The sequence below is a fragment of the Aulonocara stuartgranti genome (genome assembly GCF_965226115.1).
Source record: "Aulonocara stuartgranti genome assembly, chromosome: 10".
Classification (NCBI taxonomy): domain Eukaryota; kingdom Metazoa; phylum Chordata; class Actinopteri; order Cichliformes; family Cichlidae; genus Aulonocara; species Aulonocara stuartgranti.
The window spans coordinates 19,583,372-19,606,006 of record NC_138946.1 but is presented as its reverse complement, the minus strand read 5'-3'; the positions used below and the strand labels follow the sequence as shown (position 1 = coordinate 19,606,006).

At 42.8% G+C, this 22,635-nt stretch overlaps 1 protein-coding gene across 1 annotated transcript; it reads right to left on the bottom strand.

Moving 5' to 3' along the window:
- Window positions 1–426: 426 nt before the first annotated feature.
- LOC309715848 (uncharacterized protein) lies at window positions 427–22,336 on the bottom strand. The gene is made up of 38 exons (XM_082549284.1): window positions 22,247–22,336; window positions 21,844–21,878; window positions 20,845–21,070; window positions 20,053–20,259; window positions 19,840–19,950; window positions 19,506–19,605; window positions 18,458–18,525; window positions 18,288–18,358; window positions 18,114–18,196; window positions 17,917–18,028; window positions 17,660–17,800; window positions 17,345–17,445; window positions 16,996–17,161; window positions 14,625–14,709; window positions 13,545–14,534; window positions 12,993–13,348; window positions 12,791–12,899; window positions 12,484–12,622; window positions 12,215–12,381; window positions 10,819–11,123; window positions 10,617–10,725; window positions 10,310–10,448; window positions 10,074–10,207; window positions 8,684–8,988; window positions 8,481–8,589; window positions 8,174–8,312; window positions 7,938–8,071; window positions 6,682–6,813; window positions 6,158–6,462; window positions 4,409–4,523; window positions 3,908–4,212; window positions 3,399–3,517; window positions 3,163–3,296; window positions 2,900–2,990; window positions 2,603–2,667; window positions 1,666–1,788; window positions 764–974; window positions 427–675 (listed from the first exon to the last, which is right to left on the bottom strand). Exons 3-38 carry the CDS (start codon window positions 21,059–21,061, stop codon window positions 576–578), a joined length of 6,297 nt encoding a protein of 2,098 aa, XP_082405410.1. The 5' UTR covers window positions 21,062–21,070; window positions 21,844–21,878; window positions 22,247–22,336; the 3' UTR covers window positions 427–575.
- Between the last annotated feature and the right edge of the window lie 299 nt (window positions 22,337–22,635).

Below are 22,635 nucleotides of genomic sequence, written 5' to 3'. Positions count from 1 at the left end.
AATGATGTGTTGTGCAAGATTTATACTTGAGGGAAGAAAACTCAGTATTCAAACACATTTACTCCTTTTTCCATATACATGCAACTCAGGAATTTGAATCAAATGCTTACTCAGCTCTTACTCAGCCATCTGATCCTCGGTCCTGCCCAGTGAGGTCAATCAGCTTTCGGTTATGGGTCACTGGGTGGATTCTTAAACTGTGCACAAGTATTTCTGAAGTCATCAATATGAAAGATGACGGGAAATGAATCTCTTATTTCATTAAAAGGTAATTCTCTAATGTACCAGAAAAAAACAAGAGGTAGAACCAACTTTTATTTCCAAGTATGTTCTGAGTAGTAAGCTGTCAATTGTAGTGTTATTTATACGAAGAGACAATGAAGTTAGTGCAAACACATATACGTCAAACACACTGAAAACTGAGGCTTTTTTCCACTGGTTTGTGTTTATTACTGTATGATTATTGGGAATACATGCTGGGACAAGACAAATTTCAAGCATTTGTTAAATATGACTTTGACATTTAATATTAATCATGCATGTATGCAAACATGCAAGATGATTTCCACTGCCGCTTAGAAGTCATGCTTAGCTGGTCTTTGCCTTCCACCGTACCCGACATTCACGATGGGCCAGCCTGGGTAAGTCTCTCTTTGGACCGTGCTGAAGTTGATCCTGTGAATCAGAAGAATCAGAGCACGCAGACACAGAGTAGCTGCTCCCTACATGAAGGACACTGTGATGATGATAAACCTGCTCTCACCTGAACGCAGGGTTAATGCCAATGTTGTCAGGCTGCGGGAAAGCAGGTGTCCGCCTCCTGTGGCAGGAGGATGGGGGAGGGAAGTCTTTCTGATACTGAGACTGCATCTGGGCTGTTTCCTGTTTGTTTTTTGCTGCTGCTGACATGTGATCACGGTTGCCTTCTTGCTCATTCCCTCTCACTTCTCTGTCCTCGCGTCTGTTTCCTCTTCCTGTTTATCATGAGGATGCAGGAGGAGAATGGTGAGATTCCTGTTGTGTGTTACAGCCTGCTGAAGGGTAATCAGAACTTTGCTAAAGGCAGAATTTCATCAACAGTAATCACACTTTCCATAAATAAACTTTCTTACTTTCTTGATCATACTACATGTATTACACTATTTGCTTTTTTCATTTTAATCTTGAGAGAATAATACTTTATACATAAATGAGATGAAATGTTCTTATGAATATAAATCATTTGCTTTGGATGTCGCAGAGCTGTGTGAAGGACACGGGAACACATACACAAATAATTACTGCTGAGGGCAATCCAATCCTGTGTCTGTGAGTAAGAGTGGCAGGAATTTCACTGCACAGCAGAGAAAACAATATCACTCCTCCAGATGCTCTGTGTCTATAACAGCATTTTCACATTTAACCTTATATGGTCTTTCTTATGTTCTATTTGAGGTATTAAATACTTTATTACAGTGTTTTTCAGTTTAATGGCAGTGTAGGTTTTTTTTTTAATCTAAGCTTTAATCACAAAATCACCTTTATAATCTCTACCATCTCTGCCTTCTCACTCATAGCACACTGCCCAAACCATTTCCAAGACACACACATGCACTGAACAGAAAGCCACAGCCTTGCGTGCCATCATAAATGAGTCTTATCTTTATACAGACATGATGAGTTTACTCTCTAGGGTGAGCCAAGTCTGTTGACCTTTGCCTGGATCTTGGTCTGGGATAGGCCTGAAGCAGAAAGCCTCACGTGATGTGGTCTCCATCTTAGCAGGTGTGTCCGGGTAGAGGAGGAATCCTAAAAAGGGTGAAACGTAGACTGTTGACTCTTGTTCCCCTTTTTTAAACCCACTACTTTGGAGTGATTCCAGTTAAATCAAATCAAATCAAATCACTTTTATTGTCACATCACATGTGCAGGTACATTGGTACAGCACATGTGAGTGAAATTCTTGTGTGCGAGCTTCACAAGCAACAGAGTTGTGCAAAATACAATAATGTAAACAAGCAAAACACAAGAATGGCTACATCTGAAACTAATAAATATATGTACAATATATAATAGTATATGCATTTCTGGATGTGTATACTAAATATTTTCCTACGTGTGTGTGTGTGTGTGTGTGTGTGTGTGTGTGTGTGTGTGTGTGTGTGTGTGTGTGTGTGTGTGTGTGTGTGTACACATATTTTACAAGTTTCACAGTTTCTGAAATCTTTCCAGTTAGGTCTCTTTTTCACAGCTTGTTTACTTTGCATATAAATTCTATAAAATATGCGTAATGACAGTGACAATTAATCATTCACACAGACCTGATTTTTGTGACAACAAAACAAAGTTTTATTTCTGTCTGTTTATTTAGTGATGTGCACCGAGATTAAAGCGAGATCAGAAATAATGACGGTAATTTTGAATCCTTTTGTTATTTCTTGACTAGGACATTGTTTCTATTTCTGTTTTACTCTTTTCAGTGTTTGAACTTTCTTTCTTTTTTTCCTTTGCCACTGAGCTTTTTTTGCAAACACTAATTTAGATGATTAAAGCTGACAGTGGAGGATTTGAGAGCATAAGTAACTTTATCTGTTGCTGGTATGAAGGAGCAGCAGGACTTTACCTGCCACTGTTGGTGGTTCGCCCCTTTTTATCCTCTGGTAGCGTTTCTGTTCAAAACCATTTGACCTGCAAGACACAAATAAAATAACCCTATTAATTATGATACGACAAGCTAAAAGGCCAAAGACAATCCATTCAATTAGGCGCAAATTTAATATAGACGTGGAAAAAAATGATCACAATTTCTTTACCATTAATGTGCAAAATGACAAACTGATGTGTGTATTAAAAACATTCAATATTAAACTACAGTTCTGTCCTCAACAGTTTTCCTCTGTCACCGATGCACAAACTCTACCTGTCAACTCCGTCCCAGCGGTACCCCGGTGGAATATTGAACCGGTTTGGAGGTGGAGCAGGGCCTTTATATCGAGGTTTCTCTACAAAAACTCAAAACAAACATACAAATAAATAAAAATACAAACAGTAGCAAAAACAAAACTGCTGCTATTTAAAAGCTTCTTACAAGGATTGACCTGGTGAAATAAAATAAAGTCATAAATAAAATAAAACATATGTAATGTTAAACATCTTGTGTTTTTGTGCCACGGTCCTTTTTACGCCTGCGCATTGCAGCCATAGGATCGCCTTCTCTTTCCTGTTCTCTCAACATGCGGTCAAGATCCTCAAGTGGCTTAAGGGCTTCGCGCAGCGCTTCCTTAAGTTTCTGGTGATGCATCTGGATCTGTGCCAACCTATACATACATTTTAACATAAACCATTGAACCACTTTTATAATTTTTTATGTGGATATAATCACATAAACTGTGATATTTGAAATGATCATGCACATTTACCCTTTTCCCCACTGAGCGTATTTCTCGTCTGTTGCCGCTTTTTCACCAGCTTTCTTTTTCTGTTCATTTCTCTCTGAATTCAGATCCCTGCTTTTGCCACTTTTGTCTCTGAAAATCGCCTGAGCGTTACGCGATTCATCTGGTCAAAGGGGATGAATGGGTAAGTATGTAGAAACTTCATTATTTAATTTTAGGACTAAATAAAATACGACAATATAGATGATAAGCTGAAATGAGATGCAAAGCTGTATGAAGCTCTTCAATCAATGGGTGTAAAAAAATCTTAAGAGAGAAAAGTTGATGAAACCTTCAAGTGGCTGATTGTGTTTTTCTCTGCGTCTGTTCTCCTTTTGCTCTTTCCTTAAAATGTCCACAGAAACCAGGCCTGCCTTTCCACCAGATAGCATCCTTTGGCCCTGGTTATAAAAAAAAAAAAGACAATTGAAAAATATAACATTTGAGTGAAATCAGATTTGACATTAATCTTTGTTCCAACACAGTCTGCTTACCTGTGACTGGCCTGGCCTACGAGGTGGTGACAAATCTCCATCCGAGTCCCTTCCACTCGGTGGCTGCCCCCTGGGTGGAGACTGGTCAGAGTCTGAGCCCCGTTTAGTTTTTGAGGGCCTCCTTGGGGGAGATTGGTCGGAGTCTGAGGCGTTTCCCTTCAGGGGCCTTTTCCTCGGGGGAGACGGATCCGAGTCTGAATCATGTCTATTCTGACCCTTCTTAGCCACCGCTGACCGATGAGGATCCGGTGAGCGTTTTTTACTTAACAAGGATGAGCTGAGCTTGCTTTTGTTGGAGGCTGAATCTGACAAAGACACAGTTAATTTGTTAATTTTCATTTTGTAATGCCTTTTGGACAAAAATTAAAGATTTATTATTAGATCAAGCTATGTCTTTAAAATAAATTTCAATTCAAAACTCATGTTAAATGGGTCTCTGCTTTTTACTTTTATTCATATGCCACACCAGATTCCACTTTACAATTTAAATGGATCACTCACCTTTACTTTGCATTTTTTCTGACTTTCCTGAACACTGTCTTGGTGGTGACAAGTCTGGGGAGTCATGGCGTCTTCTCCTGGGAGGAGAGACATCTGGAGAGTCGTGACGTCTTCTCTTGGGAGGAGAGACATCTGGAGAGTCATGACGTCTTCTCCTGGGAGGAGAGACATCAGGAGAGTCGTGACGTCTTCTCTTGGGAGGAGAGACATCTGGAGAGTTGTGATGTCTAGTCCTGGGAGGAGAGACATCTGGAGAGTCATGACGTCTTCTCCTGGGAGGAGAGACATCTGGAGAGTCGTGAGGTCTAGTCCTGTGAGGAGAGACATCAGGAGAGTCGTGACGTCTTCTCCTGGGAGGAGAGACATCTGGAGAGTCGTGAGGTCTAGTCCTGTGAGGAGAGACATCTGGAGAGTCATGACGTCTTCTCTTGGGAGGAGAGACAACAGGAGAGTCGTGACGTCTTCTCTTGGGAGGAGAGACATCTGGAGAGTCATGAGGTCTAGTCCTGGGAGGAGAGACATCTGGAGAGTCATGACGTCTTCTCCTGGGAGGAGAGACATCTGGAGAGTCGTGAGGTCTAGTCCTGGGAGGAGAGACATCTGGAGAGTCATGACGTCTTCTCCTGGGAGGAGAGACATCTGGAGAGTCGTGAGGTCTAGTCCTGGGAGGAGAGACATCAGGAGAGTCATGACGTCTTCTCCTGGGAGGAGAGACATCTGGAGAGTCGTGAGGTCTAGTCCTGGGAGGAGAGACATCTGGAGAGTCATGACGTCTTCTCCTGGGAGGAGAGACATCTGGAGAGTCGTGAGGTCTAGTCCTGGGAGGAGAGACATCAGGAGAGTCGTGACGTCTTGTCCTGTGAGGAGAGACATTCGGAGAGTACTTCCGACTTCTCTTTGGTGGAGAGATGTCTGGAGAGTCATGCCGGGTCTTTTTGACAGGAGAATCCTGTCCTCTTCTCTTTGAGTTAAATATCTTGTGTTTTTGTGCCACGGTCCTTTTTACGCCTGCGCATTGCAGCCATAGGATCGCCTTCTCTTTCCTGTTCTCTCAACATGCGGTCAAGATCCTCAAGTGGCTTAAGGGCTTCGCGCAGCGCTTCCTTAAGTTTCTGGTGATGCATCTGGATCTGTGCCAACCTATACATACATTTTAACATAAACCATTGAACCACTTTTATAATTTTTTATGTGGATATAATCACATAAACTGTGATATTTGAAATGATCATGCACATTTACCCTTTTCCCCACTGAGCGTATTTCTCGTCTCTTGCCGCTTTTTCACCAGCTTTCTTTTTCTGTTCATTTCTCTCTGAATCCAGATCCCTCCTTTTGCCACTTTTGTCTCTGAAAATCGTCTGAGCCTTACGCGATTCATCTGGTCAAAGGGGATGAATGGGTAAGTATGTAGAAACTTCATTATTTAATTTTAGGACTAAATAAAATACGACAATATAGATGATAAGCTGAAATGAGATGCAAAGCTGTATGAAGCTCTTCAATCAATGGGTGTAAAAAAATCTTAAGAGAGAAAAGTTGATGAAATCTTCAAGTGGCTGATTGTGTTTTTCTCTGCGTCTGTTCTCCTTTTGCTCTTTCCTTAAAATGTCCACAGAAACCAGGCCTGCCTTTCCACCAGATAGCATCCTTTGGCCCTGGTTATAAAAAAAAAAGACAATTGAAAAATATAACATTTGAGTGAAATCGGATTTGACATTAATCTTTGTTCCAACACAGTCTGCTTACCTGTGACTGGCCTGGCCTACGAGGTGGTGACAAATCTCCATCCGAGTCCCTTCCACTCGGTGGCTGCCCCCTGGGTGGAGACTGGTCAGAGTCTGAGCCCCGTTTAGTTTTTGAGGGCCTCCTTGGGGGAGATTGGTCGGAGTCTGAGGCGTTTCCCTTCAGGGGCCTTTTCCTCGGGGGAGACGGATCCGAGTCTGAATCATGTCTATTCTGACCCTTCTTAGCCACCGCTGACCGATGAGGATCCGGTGAGCGTTTTTTACTTAACAAGGATGAGCTGAGCTTGCTTTTGTTGGAGGCTGAATCTGACAAAGACACAGTTAATTTGTTAATTTTCATTTTGTAATGCCTTTTGGACAAAAATTAAAGATTTATTATTAGATCACGCTATGTCTTTAAAATAAATTTCAATTCAAAACTCATGTTAAATGGGTCTCTGCTTTTTACTTTTATTCATATGCCACACCAGATTCCACTTTACAATTTAAATGGATCACTGACCTTTACTTTGCATTTTTTCTGACTTTCCTGAACACTGTCTTGGTGGTGACAAGTCTGGGGAGTCATGGCGTCTTCTCCTGGGAGGAGAGACATCTGGAGAGTCGTGACGTCTTCTCTTGGGAGGAGAGACATCTGGAGAGTTGTGATGTCTAGTCCTGGGAGGAGAGACATCTGGAGAGTCATGACGTCTTCTCCTGGGAGGAGAGACATCTGGAGAGTCGTGAGGTCTAGTCCTGTGAGGAGAGACATCAGGAGAGTCGTGACGTCTTCTCCTGGGAGGAGAGACATCTGGAGAGTCATGACGTCTTCTCCTGGGAGGAGAGACATCTGGAGAGTCGTGAGGTCTAGTCCTGTGAGGAGAGACATCAGGAGAGTCGTGACGTCTTCTCTTGGGAGGAGAGACATCTGGAGAGTCATGACGTCTTCTCCTGGGAGGAGAGACATCAGGAGAGTCGTGACGTCTTCTCTTGGGAGGAGAGACATCTGGAGAGTTGTGATGTCTAGTCCTGGGAGGAGAGACATCTGGAGAGTCATGACGTCTTCTCCTGGGAGGAGAGACATCTGGAGAGTCGTGAGGTCTAGTCCTGTGAGGAGAGACATCAGGAGAGTCGTGACGTCTTCTCCTGGGAGGAGAGACATCTGGAGAGTCGTGAGGTCTAGTCCTGTGAGGAGAGACATCTGGAGAGTCATGACGTCTTCTCCTGGGAGGAGAGACATCAGGAGAGTCGTGACGTCTTCTCTTGGGAGGAGAGACATCTGGAGAGTCATGAGGTCTAGTCCTGGGAGGAGAGACATCTGGAGAGTCATGACGTCTTCTCCTGGGAGGAGAGACATCTGGAGAGTCGTGAGGTCTAGTCCTGGGAGGAGAGACATCTGGAGAGTCATGACGTCTTCTCCTGGGAGGAGAGACATCTGGAGAGTCGTGAGGTCTAGTCCTGGGAGGAGAGACATCAGGAGAGTCATGACGTCTTCTCCTGGGAGGAGAGACATCTGGAGAGTCGTGAGGTCTAGTCCTGGGAGGAGAGACATCTGGAGAGTCATGACGTCTTCTCCTGGGAGGAGAGACATCTGGAGAGTCGTGAGGTCTAGTCCTGGGAGGAGAGACATCAGGAGAGTCGTGACGTCTTGTCCTGTGAGGAGAGACATTCGGAGAGTACTTCCGACTTCTCTTTGGTGGAGAGATGTCTGGAGAGTCATGCCGGGTCTTTTTGACAGGAGAATCCTGTCCTCTTCTCTTTGAGTTAAATATCTTGTGTTTTTGTGCCACGGTCCTTTTTACGCCTGCGCATTGCAGCCATAGGATCGCCTTCTCTTTCCTGTTCTCTCAACATGCGGTCAAGATCCTCAAGTGGCTTAAGGGCTTCGCGCAGCGCTTCCTTAAGTTTCTGGTGATGCATCTGGATCTGTGCCAACCTATACATACATTTTAACATAAACCATTGAACCACTTTTATAATTTTTTATGTGGATATAATCACATAAACTGTGATATTTGAAATGATCATGCACATTTACCCTTTTCCCCACTGAGCGTATTTCTCGTCTCTTGCCGCTTTTTCACCAGCTTTCTTTTTCTGTTCATTTCTCTCTGAATCCAGATCCCTCCTTTTGCCACTTTTGTCTCTGAAAATCGTCTGAGCCTTACGCGATTCATCTGGTCAAAGGGGATGAATGGGTAAGTATGTAGAAACTTCATTATTTAATTTTAGGACTAAATAAAATACGACAATATAGATGATAAGCTGAAATGAGATGCAAAGCTGTATGAAGCTCTTCAATCAATGGGTGTAAAAATATCTTAAGAGAGAAAAGTTGATGAAACCTTCAAGTGGCTGATTGTGTTTTTCTCTGCGTCTGTTCTCCTTTTGCTCTTTCCTTAAAATGTCCACAGAAACCAGGCCTGCCTTTCCACCAGATAGCATCCTTTGGCCCTGGTTATAAAAAAAAAAAAAGACAATTGAAAAATATAACATTTGAGTGAAATCAGATTTGACATTAATCTTTGTTCCAACACAGTCTGCTTACCTGTGACTGGCCTGGCCTACGAGGTGGTGACAAATCTCCATCCGAGTCCCTTCCACTCGGTGGCTGCCCCCTGGGTGGAGACTGGTCAGAGTCTGAGCCCCGTTTAGTTTTTGAGGGCCTCCTTGGGGGAGATTGGTCGGAGTCTGAGGCGTTTCCCTTCAGGGGCCTTTTCCTCGGGGGAGACGGATCCGAGTCTGAATCATGTCTATTCTGACCCTTCTTAGCCACCGCTGACCAATGAGGATCCGGTGAGCGTTTTTTACTTAACAAGGATGAGCTGAGCTTGCTTTTGTTGGAGGCTGAATCTGACAAAGACACAGTTAATTTGTTAATTTTCATTTTGTAATGCCTTTTAAACAAAAATTAAAGATTTATTATTAGATCAAGCTATGTCTTTAAAATAAATTTCAATTCAAAACTCATGTTAAATGGGTCTCTGCTTTTTACTTTTATTCATATGCCACACCAGATTCCACTTTACAATTTAAATGGATCACTGACCTTTACTTTGCATTTTTTCTGACTTTCCTGAACACTGTCTTGGTGGTGACAAGTCTGGGGAGTCATGGCGTCTTCTCCTGGGAGGAGAGACATCTGGAGAGTCGTGACGTCTTCTCCTGGGAGGAGAGACATCAGGAGAGTCGTGACGTCTTCTCTTGGGAGGAGAGACATCTGGAGAGTTGTGATGTCTAGTCCTGGGAGGAGAGACATCTGGAGAGTCATGACGTCTTCTCCTGGGAGGAGAGACATCTGGAGAGTCGTGAGGTCTAGTCCTGTGAGGAGAGACATCTGGAGAGTCATGACGTCTTCTCTTGGGAGGAGAGACAACAGGAGAGTCGTGACGTCTTCTCTTGGGAGGAGAGACATCTGGAGAGTCATGAGGTCTAGTCCTGGGAGGAGAGACATCTGGAGAGTCATGACGTCTTCTCCTGGGAGGAGAGACATCTGGAGAGTCGTGAGGTCTAGTCCTGGGAGGAGAGACATCTGGAGAGTCATGACGTCTTCTCCTGGGAGGAGAGACATCTGGAGAGTCGTGAGGTCTAGTCCTGGGAGGAGAGACATCAGGAGAGTCATGACGTCTTCTCCTGGGAGGAGAGACATCTGGAGAGTCGTGAGGTCTAGTCCTGGGAGGAGAGACATCTGGAGAGTCATGACGTCTTCTCCTGGGAGGAGAGACATCTGGAGAGTCGTGAGGTCTAGTCCTGGGAGGAGAGACATCAGGAGAGTCGTGACGTCTTGTCCTGTGAGGAGAGACATCCGGAGAGTACTTCCGACTTCTCTTTGGTGGAGAGATGTCTGGAGAGCCATGCCGGGTCTTTTTGACAGGAGAATCCTGTCCTCTTCTCTTTGAGTTAAATATCTTGTGTTTTTGTGCCACGGTCCTTTTTACGCCTGCGCATTGCAGCCATAGGATCGCCTTCTCTTTCCTGTTCTCTCAACATGCGGTCAAGATCCTCAAGTGGCTTAAGGGCTTCGCGCAGCGCTTCCTTAAGTTTCTGGTGATGCATCTGGATCTGTGCCAACCTATACATACATTTTAACATAAACCATTGAACCACTTTTATAATTTTTTATGTGGATATAATCACATAAACTGTGATATTTGAAATGATCATGCACATTTACCCTTTTCCCCACTGAGCGTATTTCTCGTCTCTTGCCGCTTTTTCACCAGCTTTCTTTTTCTGTTCATTTCTCTCTGAATCCAGATCCCTCCTTTTGCCACTTTTGTCTCTGAAAATCGTCTGAGCCTTACGCGATTCATCTGGTCAAAGGGGATGAATGGGTAAGTATGTAGAAACTTCATTATTTAATTTTAGGACTAAATAAAATACGACAATATAGATGATAAGCTGAAATGAGATGCAAAGCTGTATGAAGCTCTTCAATCAATGGGTGTAAAAAAATCTTAAGAGAGAAAAGTTGATGAAACCTTCAAGTGGCTGATTGTGTTTTTCTCTGCGTCTGTTCTCCTTTTGCTCTTTCCTTAAAATGTCCACAGAAACCAGGCCTGCCTTTCCACCAGATAGCATCCTTTGGCCCTGGTTATAAAAAAAAAAAAGACAATTGAAAAATATAACATTTGAGTGAAATCGGATTTGACATTAATCTTTGTTCCAACACAGTCTGCTTACCTGTGACTGGCCTGGCCTACGAGGTGGTGACAAATCTCCATCCGAGTCCCTTCCACTCGGTGGCTGCCCCCTGGGTGGAGACTGGTCAGAGTCTGAGCCCCGTTTAGTTTTTGAGGGCCTCCTTGGGGGAGATTGGTCGGAGTCTGAGGCGTTTCCCTTCAGGGGCCTTTTCCTCGGGGGAGACGGATCCGAGTCTGAATCATGTCTATTCTGACCCTTCTTAGCCACCGCTGACCGATGAGGATCCGGTGAGCGTTTTTTACTTAACAAGGATGAGCTGAGCTTGCTTTTGTTGGAGGCTGAATCTGACAAAGACACAGTTAATTTGTTAATTTTCATTTTGTAATGCCTTTTGGACAAAAATTAAAGATTTATTATTAGATCAAGCTATGTCTTTAAAATAAATTTCAATTCAAAACTCATGTTAAATGGGTCTCTGCTTTTTACTTTTATTCATATGCCACACCAGATTCCACTTTACAATTTAAATGGATCACTCACCTTTACTTTGCATTTTTTCTGACTTTCCTGAACACTGTCTTGGTGGTGACAAGTCTGGGGAGTCATGGCGTCTTCTCCTGGGAGGAGAGACATCTGGAGAGTCGTGACGTCTTCTCTTGGGAGGAGAGACATCTGGAGAGTCATGACGTCTTCTCCTGGGAGGAGAGACATCAGGAGAGTCGTGACGTCTTCTCTTGGGAGGAGAGACATCTGGAGAGTTGTGATGTCTAGTCCTGGGAGGAGAGACATCTGGAGAGTCATGACGTCTTCTCCTGGGAGGAGAGACATCTGGAGAGTCGTGAGGTCTAGTCCTGTGAGGAGAGACATCAGGAGAGTCGTGACGTCTTCTCCTGGGAGGAGAGACATCTGGAGAGTCGTGAGGTCTAGTCCTGTGAGGAGAGACATCTGGAGAGTCATGACGTCTTCTCTTGGGAGGAGAGACAACAGGAGAGTCGTGACGTCTTCTCTTGGGAGGAGAGACATCTGGAGAGTCATGAGGTCTAGTCCTGGGAGGAGAGACATCTGGAGAGTCATGACGTCTTCTCCTGGGAGGAGAGACATCTGGAGAGTCGTGAGGTCTAGTCCTGGGAGGAGAGACATCTGGAGAGTCATGACGTCTTCTCCTGGGAGGAGAGACATCTGGAGAGTCGTGAGGTCTAGTCCTGGGAGGAGAGACATCAGGAGAGTCATGACGTCTTCTCCTGGGAGGAGAGACATCTGGAGAGTCGTGAGGTCTAGTCCTGGGAGGAGAGACATCTGGAGAGTCATGACGTCTTCTCCTGGGAGGAGAGACATCCGGAGAGTACTTCCGACTTCTCTTTGGTGGAGAGATGTCTGGAGAGTCATGCCGGGTCTTTTTGACAGGAGAATCCTGTCCTCTTCTCTTTGAGTTAAATATCTTGTGTTTTTGTGCCACGGTCCTTTTTACGCCTGCGCATTGCAGCCATAGGATCGCCTTCTCTTTCCTGTTCTCTCAACATGCGGTCAAGATCCTCAAGTGGCTTAAGGGCTTCGCGCAGCGCTTCCTTAAGTTTCTGGTGATGCATCTGGATCTGTGCCAACCTATACATACATTTTAACATAAACCATTGAACCACTTTTATAATTTTTTATGTGGATATAATCACATAAACTGTGATATTTGAAATGATCATGCACATTTACCGTTTTCCCCACTGAGCGTATTTCTCGTCTCTTGCCGCTTTTTCACCAGCTTTCTTTTTCTGTTCATTTCTCTCTGAATCCAGATCCCTCCTTTTGCCACTTTTGTCTCTGAAAATCGTCTGAGCCTTACGCGATTCATCTGGTCAAAGGGGATGAATGGGTAAGTATGTAGAAACTTCATTATTTAATTTTAGGACTAAATAAAATACGACAATATAGATGATAAGCTGAAATGAGATGCAAAGCTGTATGAAGCTCTTCAATCAATGGGTGTAAAAAAATCTTAAGAGAGAAAAGTTGATGAAACCTTCAAGTGGCTGATTGTGTTTTTCTCTGCGTCTGTTCTCCTTTTGCTCTTTCCTTAAAATGTCCACAGAAACCAGGCCTGCCTTTCCACCAGATAGCATCCTTTGGCCCTGGTTATAAAAAAAAAAAAGACAATTGAAAAATATAACATTTGAGTGAAATCAGATTTGACATTAATCTTTGTTCCAACACAGTCTGCTTACCTGTGACTGGCCTGGCCTACGAGGTGGTGACAAATCTCCATCCGAGTCCCTTCCACTCGGTGGCTGCCCCCTGGGTGGAGACTGGTCAGAGTCTGAGCCCCGTTTAGTTTTTGAGGGCCTCCTTGGGGGAGATTGGTCGGAGTCTGAGCCCCGTTTAGTTTTTGAGGGCCTCCTTGGGGGAGATTGGTCGGAGTCTGAGGCGTTTCCCTTCAGGGGCCTTTTCCTCGGGGGAGACGGATCCGAGTCTGAATCATGTCTATTCTGACCCTTCTTAGCCACCGCTGACCGATGAGGATCCGGTGAGCGTTTTTTACTTAACAAGGATGAGCTGAGCTTGCTTTTGTTGGAGGCTGAATCTGACAAAGACACAGTTAATTTGTTAATTTTCATTTTGTAATGCCTTTTGGACAAAAATTAAAGATTTATTATTAGATCAAGCTATGTCTTTAAAATAAATTTCAATTCAAAACTCATGTTAAATGGGTCTCTGCTTTTTACTTTTATTCATATGCCACACCAGATTCCACTTTACAATTTAAATGGATCACTCACCTTTACTTTGCATTTTTTCTGACTTTCCTGAACACTGTCTTGGTGGTGACAAGTCTGGGGAGTCATGGCGTCTTCTCCTGGGAAGAGAGACATCTGGAGAGTCGTGACGTCTTCTCTTGGGAGGAGAGACATCTGGAGAGTCATGACGTCTTCTCCTGGGAGGAGAGACATCAGGAGAGTCGTGACGTCTTCTCTTGGGAGGAGAGACATCTGGAGAGTTGTGATGTCTAGTCCTGGGAGGAGAGACATCTGGAGAGTCATGACGTCTTCTCCTGGGAGGAGAGACATCTGGAGAGTCGTGAGGTCTAGTCCTGTGAGGAGAGACATCAGGAGAGTCGTGACGTCTTCTCCTGTGAGGAGAGACATCTGGAGAGTCATGACGTCTTCTCTTGGGAGGAGAGACAACAGGAGAGTCGTGACGTCTTCTCTTGGGAGGAGAGACATCTGGAGAGTCATGAGGTCTAGTCCTGGGAGGAGAGACATCTGGAGAGTCATGACGTCTTCTCCTGGGAGGAGAGACATCTGGAGAGTCGTGAGGTCTAGTCCTGGGAGGAGAGACATCTGGAGAGTCATGACGTCTTCTCCTGGGAGGAGAGACATCTGGAGAGTCGTGAGGTCTAGTCCTGGGAGGAGAGACATCAGGAGAGTCATGACGTCTTCTCCTGGGAGGAGAGACATCTGGAGAGTCGTGAGGTCTAGTCCTGGGAGGAGAGACATCTGGAGAGTCATGACGTCTTCTCCTGGGAGGAGAGACATCAGGAGAGTCGTGACGTCTTGTCCTGTGAGGAGAGACATCCGGAGAGTACTTCCGACTTCTCTTTGGTGGAGAGATGTCTGGAGAGTCATGCCGGGTCTTTTTGACAGGAGAATCCTGTCCTCTTCTCTTTGAAGACAACTCGGGTGAGTCATGTAGACCTCTGCTTAATGAGCCAGCCTCTGTATTTTGATGTTCTTTTCCATTTCCTTCCTCTGTGTCATCATTTTGATCCACTTTTAGGAGAGGAAGTAAAACTATAGTAAACAACAGTCTTAACTTAATATTGCACAAATCCCCCCCTACTTCTGTGACTTCTTATTTACCTCCAATTGCTTTCCATCTGTTGCTGGTCCTAAAAACTTCCATCTGTTTCACTTCCTCAGGTCGATCATCAATCACCTCAGCAATCTGAACAGTTAACAAGAGATTAAGTTTTAAAACAGAACTTGTTGACATAACAAAATTACCCAAACTATAAGCATACCCATTTAATACAATAGATTAGATTTCAGCATTAAGTAAATGGCCTGTATTTGTATAGCGCTTTACTTAGTCCCTAAGGACCCCAAAGCACTTTACACGTTCAGTCATCCACCCATTCACACACACTGGTGATGGCAAGCTAAATTGTAGCCACAGCCGCCCTGAGGCGCACTGACAGAGGCGAGGCTGCCGGTGTTCCAGATCTACTGGCGTTTAGATCAACTGGCGTTAGTCGAACAGATGTGTGGCAGACTTCCGTTTCAGGAGCTGCTACCTACAGACTAGCAAAAAAACGCCAAATGTGTCATCTGTGACACTTGTGAGGTTATCTCAAACACACTCCGTCAGTCTTGATGCTGTTGAACAACAAAATGTTTAAAAATGTGGCGAGTTTACCTAGGGTTATCCTCATGCGCGACGCGATCGCGAAAACAGCAAACAATTAACACCATGCCGATGTTGTTCACAGGACAACAAGAGTAAACGATCGGGAGACTCTTGTTGTCGTTATCGTTCCCCTCACACGGTTTGTTTCTCCGAATTCAGCGTTTTTGCTTCACAACTAAAGCGAGCAGTTTACTTTGTGTGCACTAACATGGACTCGAGTCAACCAGTGCCACCACTGGCCAAGTGCCACAGCCTACAGCCAGATCAACTTGTGACACACATCTGCAGCACGTCTGAATTCGTTTCATGCACAAACATTTTAGAGTTGGTTGTTATATACAGTCTGTATAAGTGTGGTTAATCTAATAAACATTTGTAAGGAGATGGCAGTTACTGTGAATGTACAGCAGTTACACAGTGATTAGTAATAAACAGTCAGACAATGACCCTGACTTTCTCATTCAGTCTTGTAGATTGAATGCACCTTCTGTGGAAAGTGGTACCACACAGTGTGTGTGGACTTCCCCTGTGCCGAAGGCGACTACAAATGTTGTGCATGTTAAATAAACAGAAAAAAGTGATCCCTGTTGTCTTTGCTTACTGATTGTTTTCAGTGTTGACAAGCCACATTGCTGCCATTGCATCTTTCAACATGTTTGTGGGTAGATTTGGATGTACCAGGGGTAAGTGCAGCCACTCAGCCTCTACTCAATGTCATCATAGCAAGTTAATCTAGTAGTGGGCTATGGTATTTGGCCACAGGTGGCAGCAGTGGACTGACCTCCATTTGAAACTGCTCCAGCTGCTGTGTGATAGTGGATCTGCTACAAATTGAAGATCATATGGAAGTTTTGGAAATTAACCCTTGTATTATGTTGAAAAACAAAAAAGTGACATTGATTTTGTTGCGGGTCATTTTGACCCATACTGTGTAAATCCACTCAGAATTGTCAAGAAACTGCAATAAAACAATAGCACCTTTATTTTCCATCAGATAAACATGTAGAACACAGACATACAACAGTGACTTTCCATAACTATTTTAGGAACAATTTGGTTTTTCGTTCTTACAAACACGTATTTTGAACTTGCCCAACGTTCTCAGTTTTTCAATGCTCAACATTTTCGATTTTGTCCACATGATGGACAGAATGTAACTGTGTGCTTTCTGCAGATGTACTTCTTGTATTTCTCACAAAAAGTGCTTGTTTTCAAACAGGAATCTTCCTAACTAAGATTTAAAACAAAAGATTTCTACGTCTCCTCCAGTCTCACAAACAGAACCAATCGACACACCTGAGTCACTGACTTTCTTATATCCACTCACTCTCACTGGCTCTGTTTATTACTAATCACTGTGTAACTGCTGTAAATTCACAGTAACTGCCATCTCCTTACAAATCTTCATTGGATTAACCACACTTATACAGACTGCATATAACTACCAACTCTCCAGCCATGTTGATGGATTGCCTATATTGGCTGGAAATATTAATTTCCAGAGAAAGGACACAGACAGACGATGCTTACAGGATGTGATGTGACAACACTAATGAAATATTGACGTGTCATATTTGTCCAAGGCGTATTTCATTGTTATGGAAAAAGAGAATATTAAAATCATGATGACCAATTGGAGCAGTGATTTCTATGACTTTGTGTATATAATTTGGAATTTTGTACAAATGTAGGCCAATAAGGAATATATGATATCATTTCATTCTTTTCAAACAGACACAATTGAAAGGTACAAATGTATTTTGCATGAAACACTGGGTTTAACAAAAACAACAACATTATCAGTACCCTCAGGTGAGGAAGTACCTTGTTCATGTGTGGTGGCAGCTGGGGACCTATGAAGCCAACACTGTTGTGAGGCATGGTGGCGATGGTGCCTGGGCTCACCACCGGCTGGGGAGATGCCTGACCAGATACGCCAGCGTTATGGTTCAAGTGGCTGTAGTCCCCAGTTTTTCCCACATCTGTGCACCTGATGACATGGAAAAAAGAATATTAACCATGACAAAGCATCAACATTATAACATTAGGTTATAATAATACATTTTCTACAAGAAAAGTGAGAATAAACATGTCTACATTATTAAATAATGATGGGAAAAGTTCTACTGAAGGAATAAGCCTAGAATGTTTAAAAATACCGATGTTTACTCACTTGATGTAGAAGAGGACATAGGCCTGCTGGTTGAGAACAGTGCTAATGTCACTGACTGACACGGACGAGTCATTCATCTGAAACCACTGCTCATTGCTGGCCTGTGAGACAGAATGAGAGAGATGTGACACAGCAGATTCAGTTTCTGAATTGAATTTGAGCTAAAAAGAAGAATCTTATGGTTATATAGGGGTCTTTTTTTTCTTTCTTTCAATGCATACAAAGTAGTTTTCTGCTGAAATGTGTTGTTTATGGTGTTTGTTTGTTTGTACTACGCAACAGCAGCATTCAAACAGATTCGGGCACAGCCAGTACCTTAATATAGCAGAAATAGTGTCCAGTATGACAACTCAATCCAGAGTGAACCAGCACAGCATACAGCCTGTAGAGCTGGGGCTCCCCGTGGGACTGCGACATGAAGGGCCGCAGATCCAGATGCTCCAAATACTTCACATCCTGATGACCACCAAACAAAAAAATTCAAACATTACATGCAAATATCCTGTTTTATAATAAAACAAAGCATCTGTCATGTATCTTTATGACTTAAGCAGACACTATTGGCCATTTGCCTTTGTGATTTTGCCTCCACTGAAGTCTGCAAAGCGTTTGAGTGAGATGGTGAGCACATTGGCGCTGCGATGGATTGTAAATCTTTTTGAGGCCGTTACCATTTTGTTGCACCTGAAGGAAACAAACATTCAGCTTGTTGACAAAAATCACACCTAAACACTAAAACTCATCATGGTTTGGCATCTCTTTGACTTACTTGGTGCATTTATAAGCATTTTCACCACCCAGCTGTTCTGGCTTGACAAACTGCTCCAGAGCTTTGGAGACATTTGGAGCAGTCTATATGAACAGAGAGAGAGAGGAAAAACCTCACACTCCATAATGCAGAGAATACATAGTAGCAACGTCACTTTGAATGTTGTCCAATTACCTTAATTTCCAGAGTGATATCCAGAAAAGGGTCAAATGTATCTGAGACAGCTTTGCAGTTTAAACATTTAACTGAAACAGAAATCAGTGCTATGAGTATCACACAAGCTGTAAGACATAAAAAGACAAATAAAAGAAAAATAAATCAAACCTTAAAAAACAGTGACTTACCTCTGGATCTTAGGTACCCGCCAAACACTTGATGGATGAAAGAGGTTGCCTGCGTTTGCCTGTCCAATCTATAATAAAAAGATAAAGCACAAAAGTTAACTAATAAGGACAGTGCAACAATTAACTGACTGACCATTTATTTTTTAGCATTTTGGAACCAGACAATCACTTTACAGTATTCAAGTAGCAGAAAAGACAATAGGAGGAATTGGAGCACGATTAATTACTTAAGAGGCCATCTGCTGCTACACGGGAAGAATTGATTTGATGAGAATTGACACTTTAGGTTCTTAAAAAAATAAATGAATTAATAAATTATTTTTAGGAGTCTAACAAGAAGCACAACACTCAGCCCAGTGCATCTGTTAAACGTGTAGTTTTGGTTAAATGTGCACATAGACTTCGAAGCTCTATAGTAACACATAGAAAAACCTGGATTTTCTGAATTTTGCTGCTGCAATAATAGCACTAATGCCATTAGGGTGAATAAGAGATGACCTGAGGGGTTGAGTGCTCCTGCTCACACTGCTTACCCTGTTGCCTCAGAAGAAATCTATACTAGACACTAAGTCTGGCAGCTCTCTGCCATAATCCCAGACACCTGTTTTACTACACGTTTAAGCCGCTTCTGATCTTTTCAAGCCCTGTTACCAAAACAAGCTACCACACCCAGTGTAAGAATACTTTCTGTGTTGGAGCAGTCAAGTTCATTAAAAAACTTGATATAATAATGAGGTATTATATCAAGTGGCTTGCCTAGTATGTAAACTGAGGTGTCAGTCAGGCAAGAGACTGAGGAATCTGCATTTCTGAAAAATACTCTCAGCAATTGAAGCATTAATAGTTAAAAGGAACTAGTATAAACTGCACTTCCTGAAAAACAGGATAAAGGATTTATTTCATATTCTCCTACTGTCACGGTGTTACCTCTACGTAGCTAATTATGGATCTTACTACATAATAAAGTGCAAACACTGTCAAGCCCAAGTAAAAATATTTTTGTGTGTTTAACTTGTTTAGAATGCATGCAATGTAAAATGACACTCACTTGGTTCCAGGTAAGCAGGACCTTTGCATAGCATCCACTGTGCACCGCAGGAATTCATGAGCATCTTCCTGGCTTCCATAGCGGAAGTGGTTTGCAATCCCTGTGTGAGGGGACCGAGGAAAAACAGAACCAAAAAACAAAGCAGGAGGTGAATTATTGTAAAGGATACCACAGTTAAATGCAAGTTTACACTTATTTAAAAACAGAATTCAAAATCCCTCCAGATTATTTCCCTCCAAAATTACAAAAGGTAAACAGTCACACAGCGCCTCCTATCATTAAAATATAGGTAAACACTTTGCACAGAGCACAGCAACAACAGTCATCCACTTACACCCAAGCTCATTGAGTACACCAATGGGCTTAATGACATTCCCAGAGTTGGTAAAAACCTGAATGATGTGGTTTTGCATGGTACACATCATACAGAACCCTGGCTCATGACCTGCAGCAGAGACAGAGACAAAATACTGAGTGAGTAAGGAGTGATACAATGTGAGAATCAGCGCAGGACTGCGTAACACCACTGTTGGTGAAATAAACTTACATGTTTTGGAGTGCTCCCGCGTCAGCATGTAGTTTGCTAAAGGAGGGGTGTAGCTGAGACACTGCAGGGCTGAGTTGAGGAAGCAGGTGTTCCCCATGTTCTGGAGGCCTGCACCAATGAGGTGAACCTGGGCCCAATTTAGGCTGAGCCGATCTGGTGAGAACAGCACCTTCTGGGGCAAGTCAATTCCATCGCCACTGCTGATCACTGACACACAGAGCCACAATTATTACTAAAAATCTGTTTCAATACATTTTAAAAAGGAGATAATTTAATGCCACCTTACTTATACAACCACACACTGGCACATGGCAAAGTCATGTCAGGACATCACAGTAATAGCTACAACTATTAACAGTTATATAATGTGATTCTGGCCACTGTGAAAAACTCCTAAACAGCCTCAGGAAGAAAGATAGGACAATTTGCCTTCTCCTTTGTTTCTGCTAAACAAGTTGGGCTGCCGGTCTTTATATAAAAACAGCAATTGCATCACGAGCTGAAGTGACTGATCATGCAAAGCTGGATGCATTACATAACTGGATGAATGAACGGAGAAGGGAAGCAGCAACACAACACCCACAAAAGCAGTTGTCAAACTTGTGTGAAAGCAGAAGCAAAAAGATTAGCTGTACGTTACTAAAACCAATTCTGACAAATATGGGTAAATAATGGCTAAAAAGTGTGGTTCCATATTTGCTAAAACTGGTTGGAAAACTATTCTGTCTGACAATAAAAATCTTCAAACAGCTTAAAAAGACATTTTGAAAAAAAGCCAGGCTTTGCTCTGACCTTGGTCCTTGGGCTGGTCCTCAGAGGAGGGTGTACTCTGAGGACCAGCCCCTTGGTCCTTGGGCTGGTCCTCAGAGGAGGGTGTACTCTGAGGACCAGCCCCTTGGTCCTTGGGCTGGTCCTCAGAGGAGGGTGTACTGTTGTACACAGCAGCTCCAGGTCCGAGTCCGGCTGACTCGTGGTCAGACTTTTCTGAAGATCTGTCAACTATGGTCATTGTTCATAGCTGCATTAGGAACATAGACACATACGTTTATGAACTGAAAACAAAACAAAACAAAAAAAACAACAACAACTCATTGTTATTTTGGAAAAAGGGAAAGGGAAAGAAAACTTAAATACTACATCAATCCTACACTGGTTAGGTAGCAGTACAGTGAGTTTGGACAACAACAACTAAATACAAAAGCCACATTAACAGATTATACCCAATTTCGCTGTGCAAAAAACTGCACAATGACAATAAAAAGCTTTAAGTCTCTTATAGCTTATAGTTAAATAACGCTATATTAAACACTGCCCTCATACCATCGCCTAAACTTTCAGCAAACAAGTATCAGAAATTGTGTTAGATTGGATGATTTGTTTACATTCAAAAACAGACTAGCATAAGTGAGAGCCAAATATTAGTTTTTGACCGTTTGTTTTTATTTGAATCATCTTGTCAGATTCCTTTTAAATAACAAACACCAGTAGACAAGAGTAACTTTCGACATCTAATTTAACTCTGTCCAACTAACAAACTTAAAATATCGACAAAAATTAGTGTTTAGAAAACTCAAGAGGGGAAATGCCAGATAACCCACTCGACCGAGGAAATTTCCAAGTCGGAAGCACGTTTACAACAGAAGCAGCTGTTCCCTCCCACCTGCTCTTACAGAGTGGCTCACATTGGCTAAATGACGGCTGCTAGGCCTTTAACACGCAGCGTCGCAAAACCTCAAGAAAACACACAAAAAACCCTGATCATATCAGACGGAGAGCAAGTTGAGAGCTTACCAGTCTTGTCCAAATCCGAGATGGAATGACGCGCACTTAAAGAAGATGCAAAAACCATGGAAACCACATAAACATATTTGTACATTAACATAAAGCTGTTGTACACACACACACACATATGAAGAGAGAGAGAGAGTATGCATAGTATGCAAACGGCTACCAAACAGCCATCATAATTCGTCATACAATGAGAACAGAACAAATCAACAATTGACAATGACTAATTAATATTAAAATCTGTAATATAATGTATTGTTTGGAGTTTAGTCCGTTACTGTTACTATTTTTACCATTTCTTCTTGGAGCAACTGTAATCCACATAATTTCCTTAGGGATTAATAAAGTATTTTGATTCTGATTGTTTCAGGATGACCTGCCATTATCCAATGACACATCTGCTTACCTGTATCTTTTGCTCGTTTCTCCTCCTCTTCTTTTCTCTTTTTTCTAAACTGAGGACCTGATGGCTTTGAACTTTTCTTGTCCATCTTCCATTGGTTTTAATTTTGCACTGCAGTATGAACACCCATCCCTCAACCCAAGGATCACCACAACATGATCTAACACACCTTTCACAGATTCACTTTGTCTAGGGTGCATTTCTGAGATTTCACACAACCCAGGATTCAAATCATGAATACATAATGGGCTTGGATTTACATCATTATGAATGAAATGCGCTCTATTTGGAAGCAGCCGCCCCCTCCTCCCCTTTCGGTTGTGTGTGAGACTTTAAATCATCAAACTGTAAATTTTAAATTGTTATTGATCCCTTTATCCCTAGTCCTAAAG

Excerpts from the sequence above, each read along its gene's own strand:
- LOC309715848 (XM_082549284.1), bottom strand. The coding sequence starts at position 21,061 with ATGACCATAGTTGACAGATCTTCAGAAAAGTCTGACCACGAGTCAGCC. Across the intron at positions 18,526-19,505 it reads TCCTGCTTACCTGGAACCAA|ATTGGACAGGCAAACGCAGG; the intron begins GTGAGTGTCATT and ends TTTTTATTATAG. Across the intron at positions 12,382-12,483 it reads TACGCTCAGTGGGGAAAACG|GTTGGCACAGATCCAGATGC; the intron begins GTAAATGTGCAT and ends ATGTATGTATAG.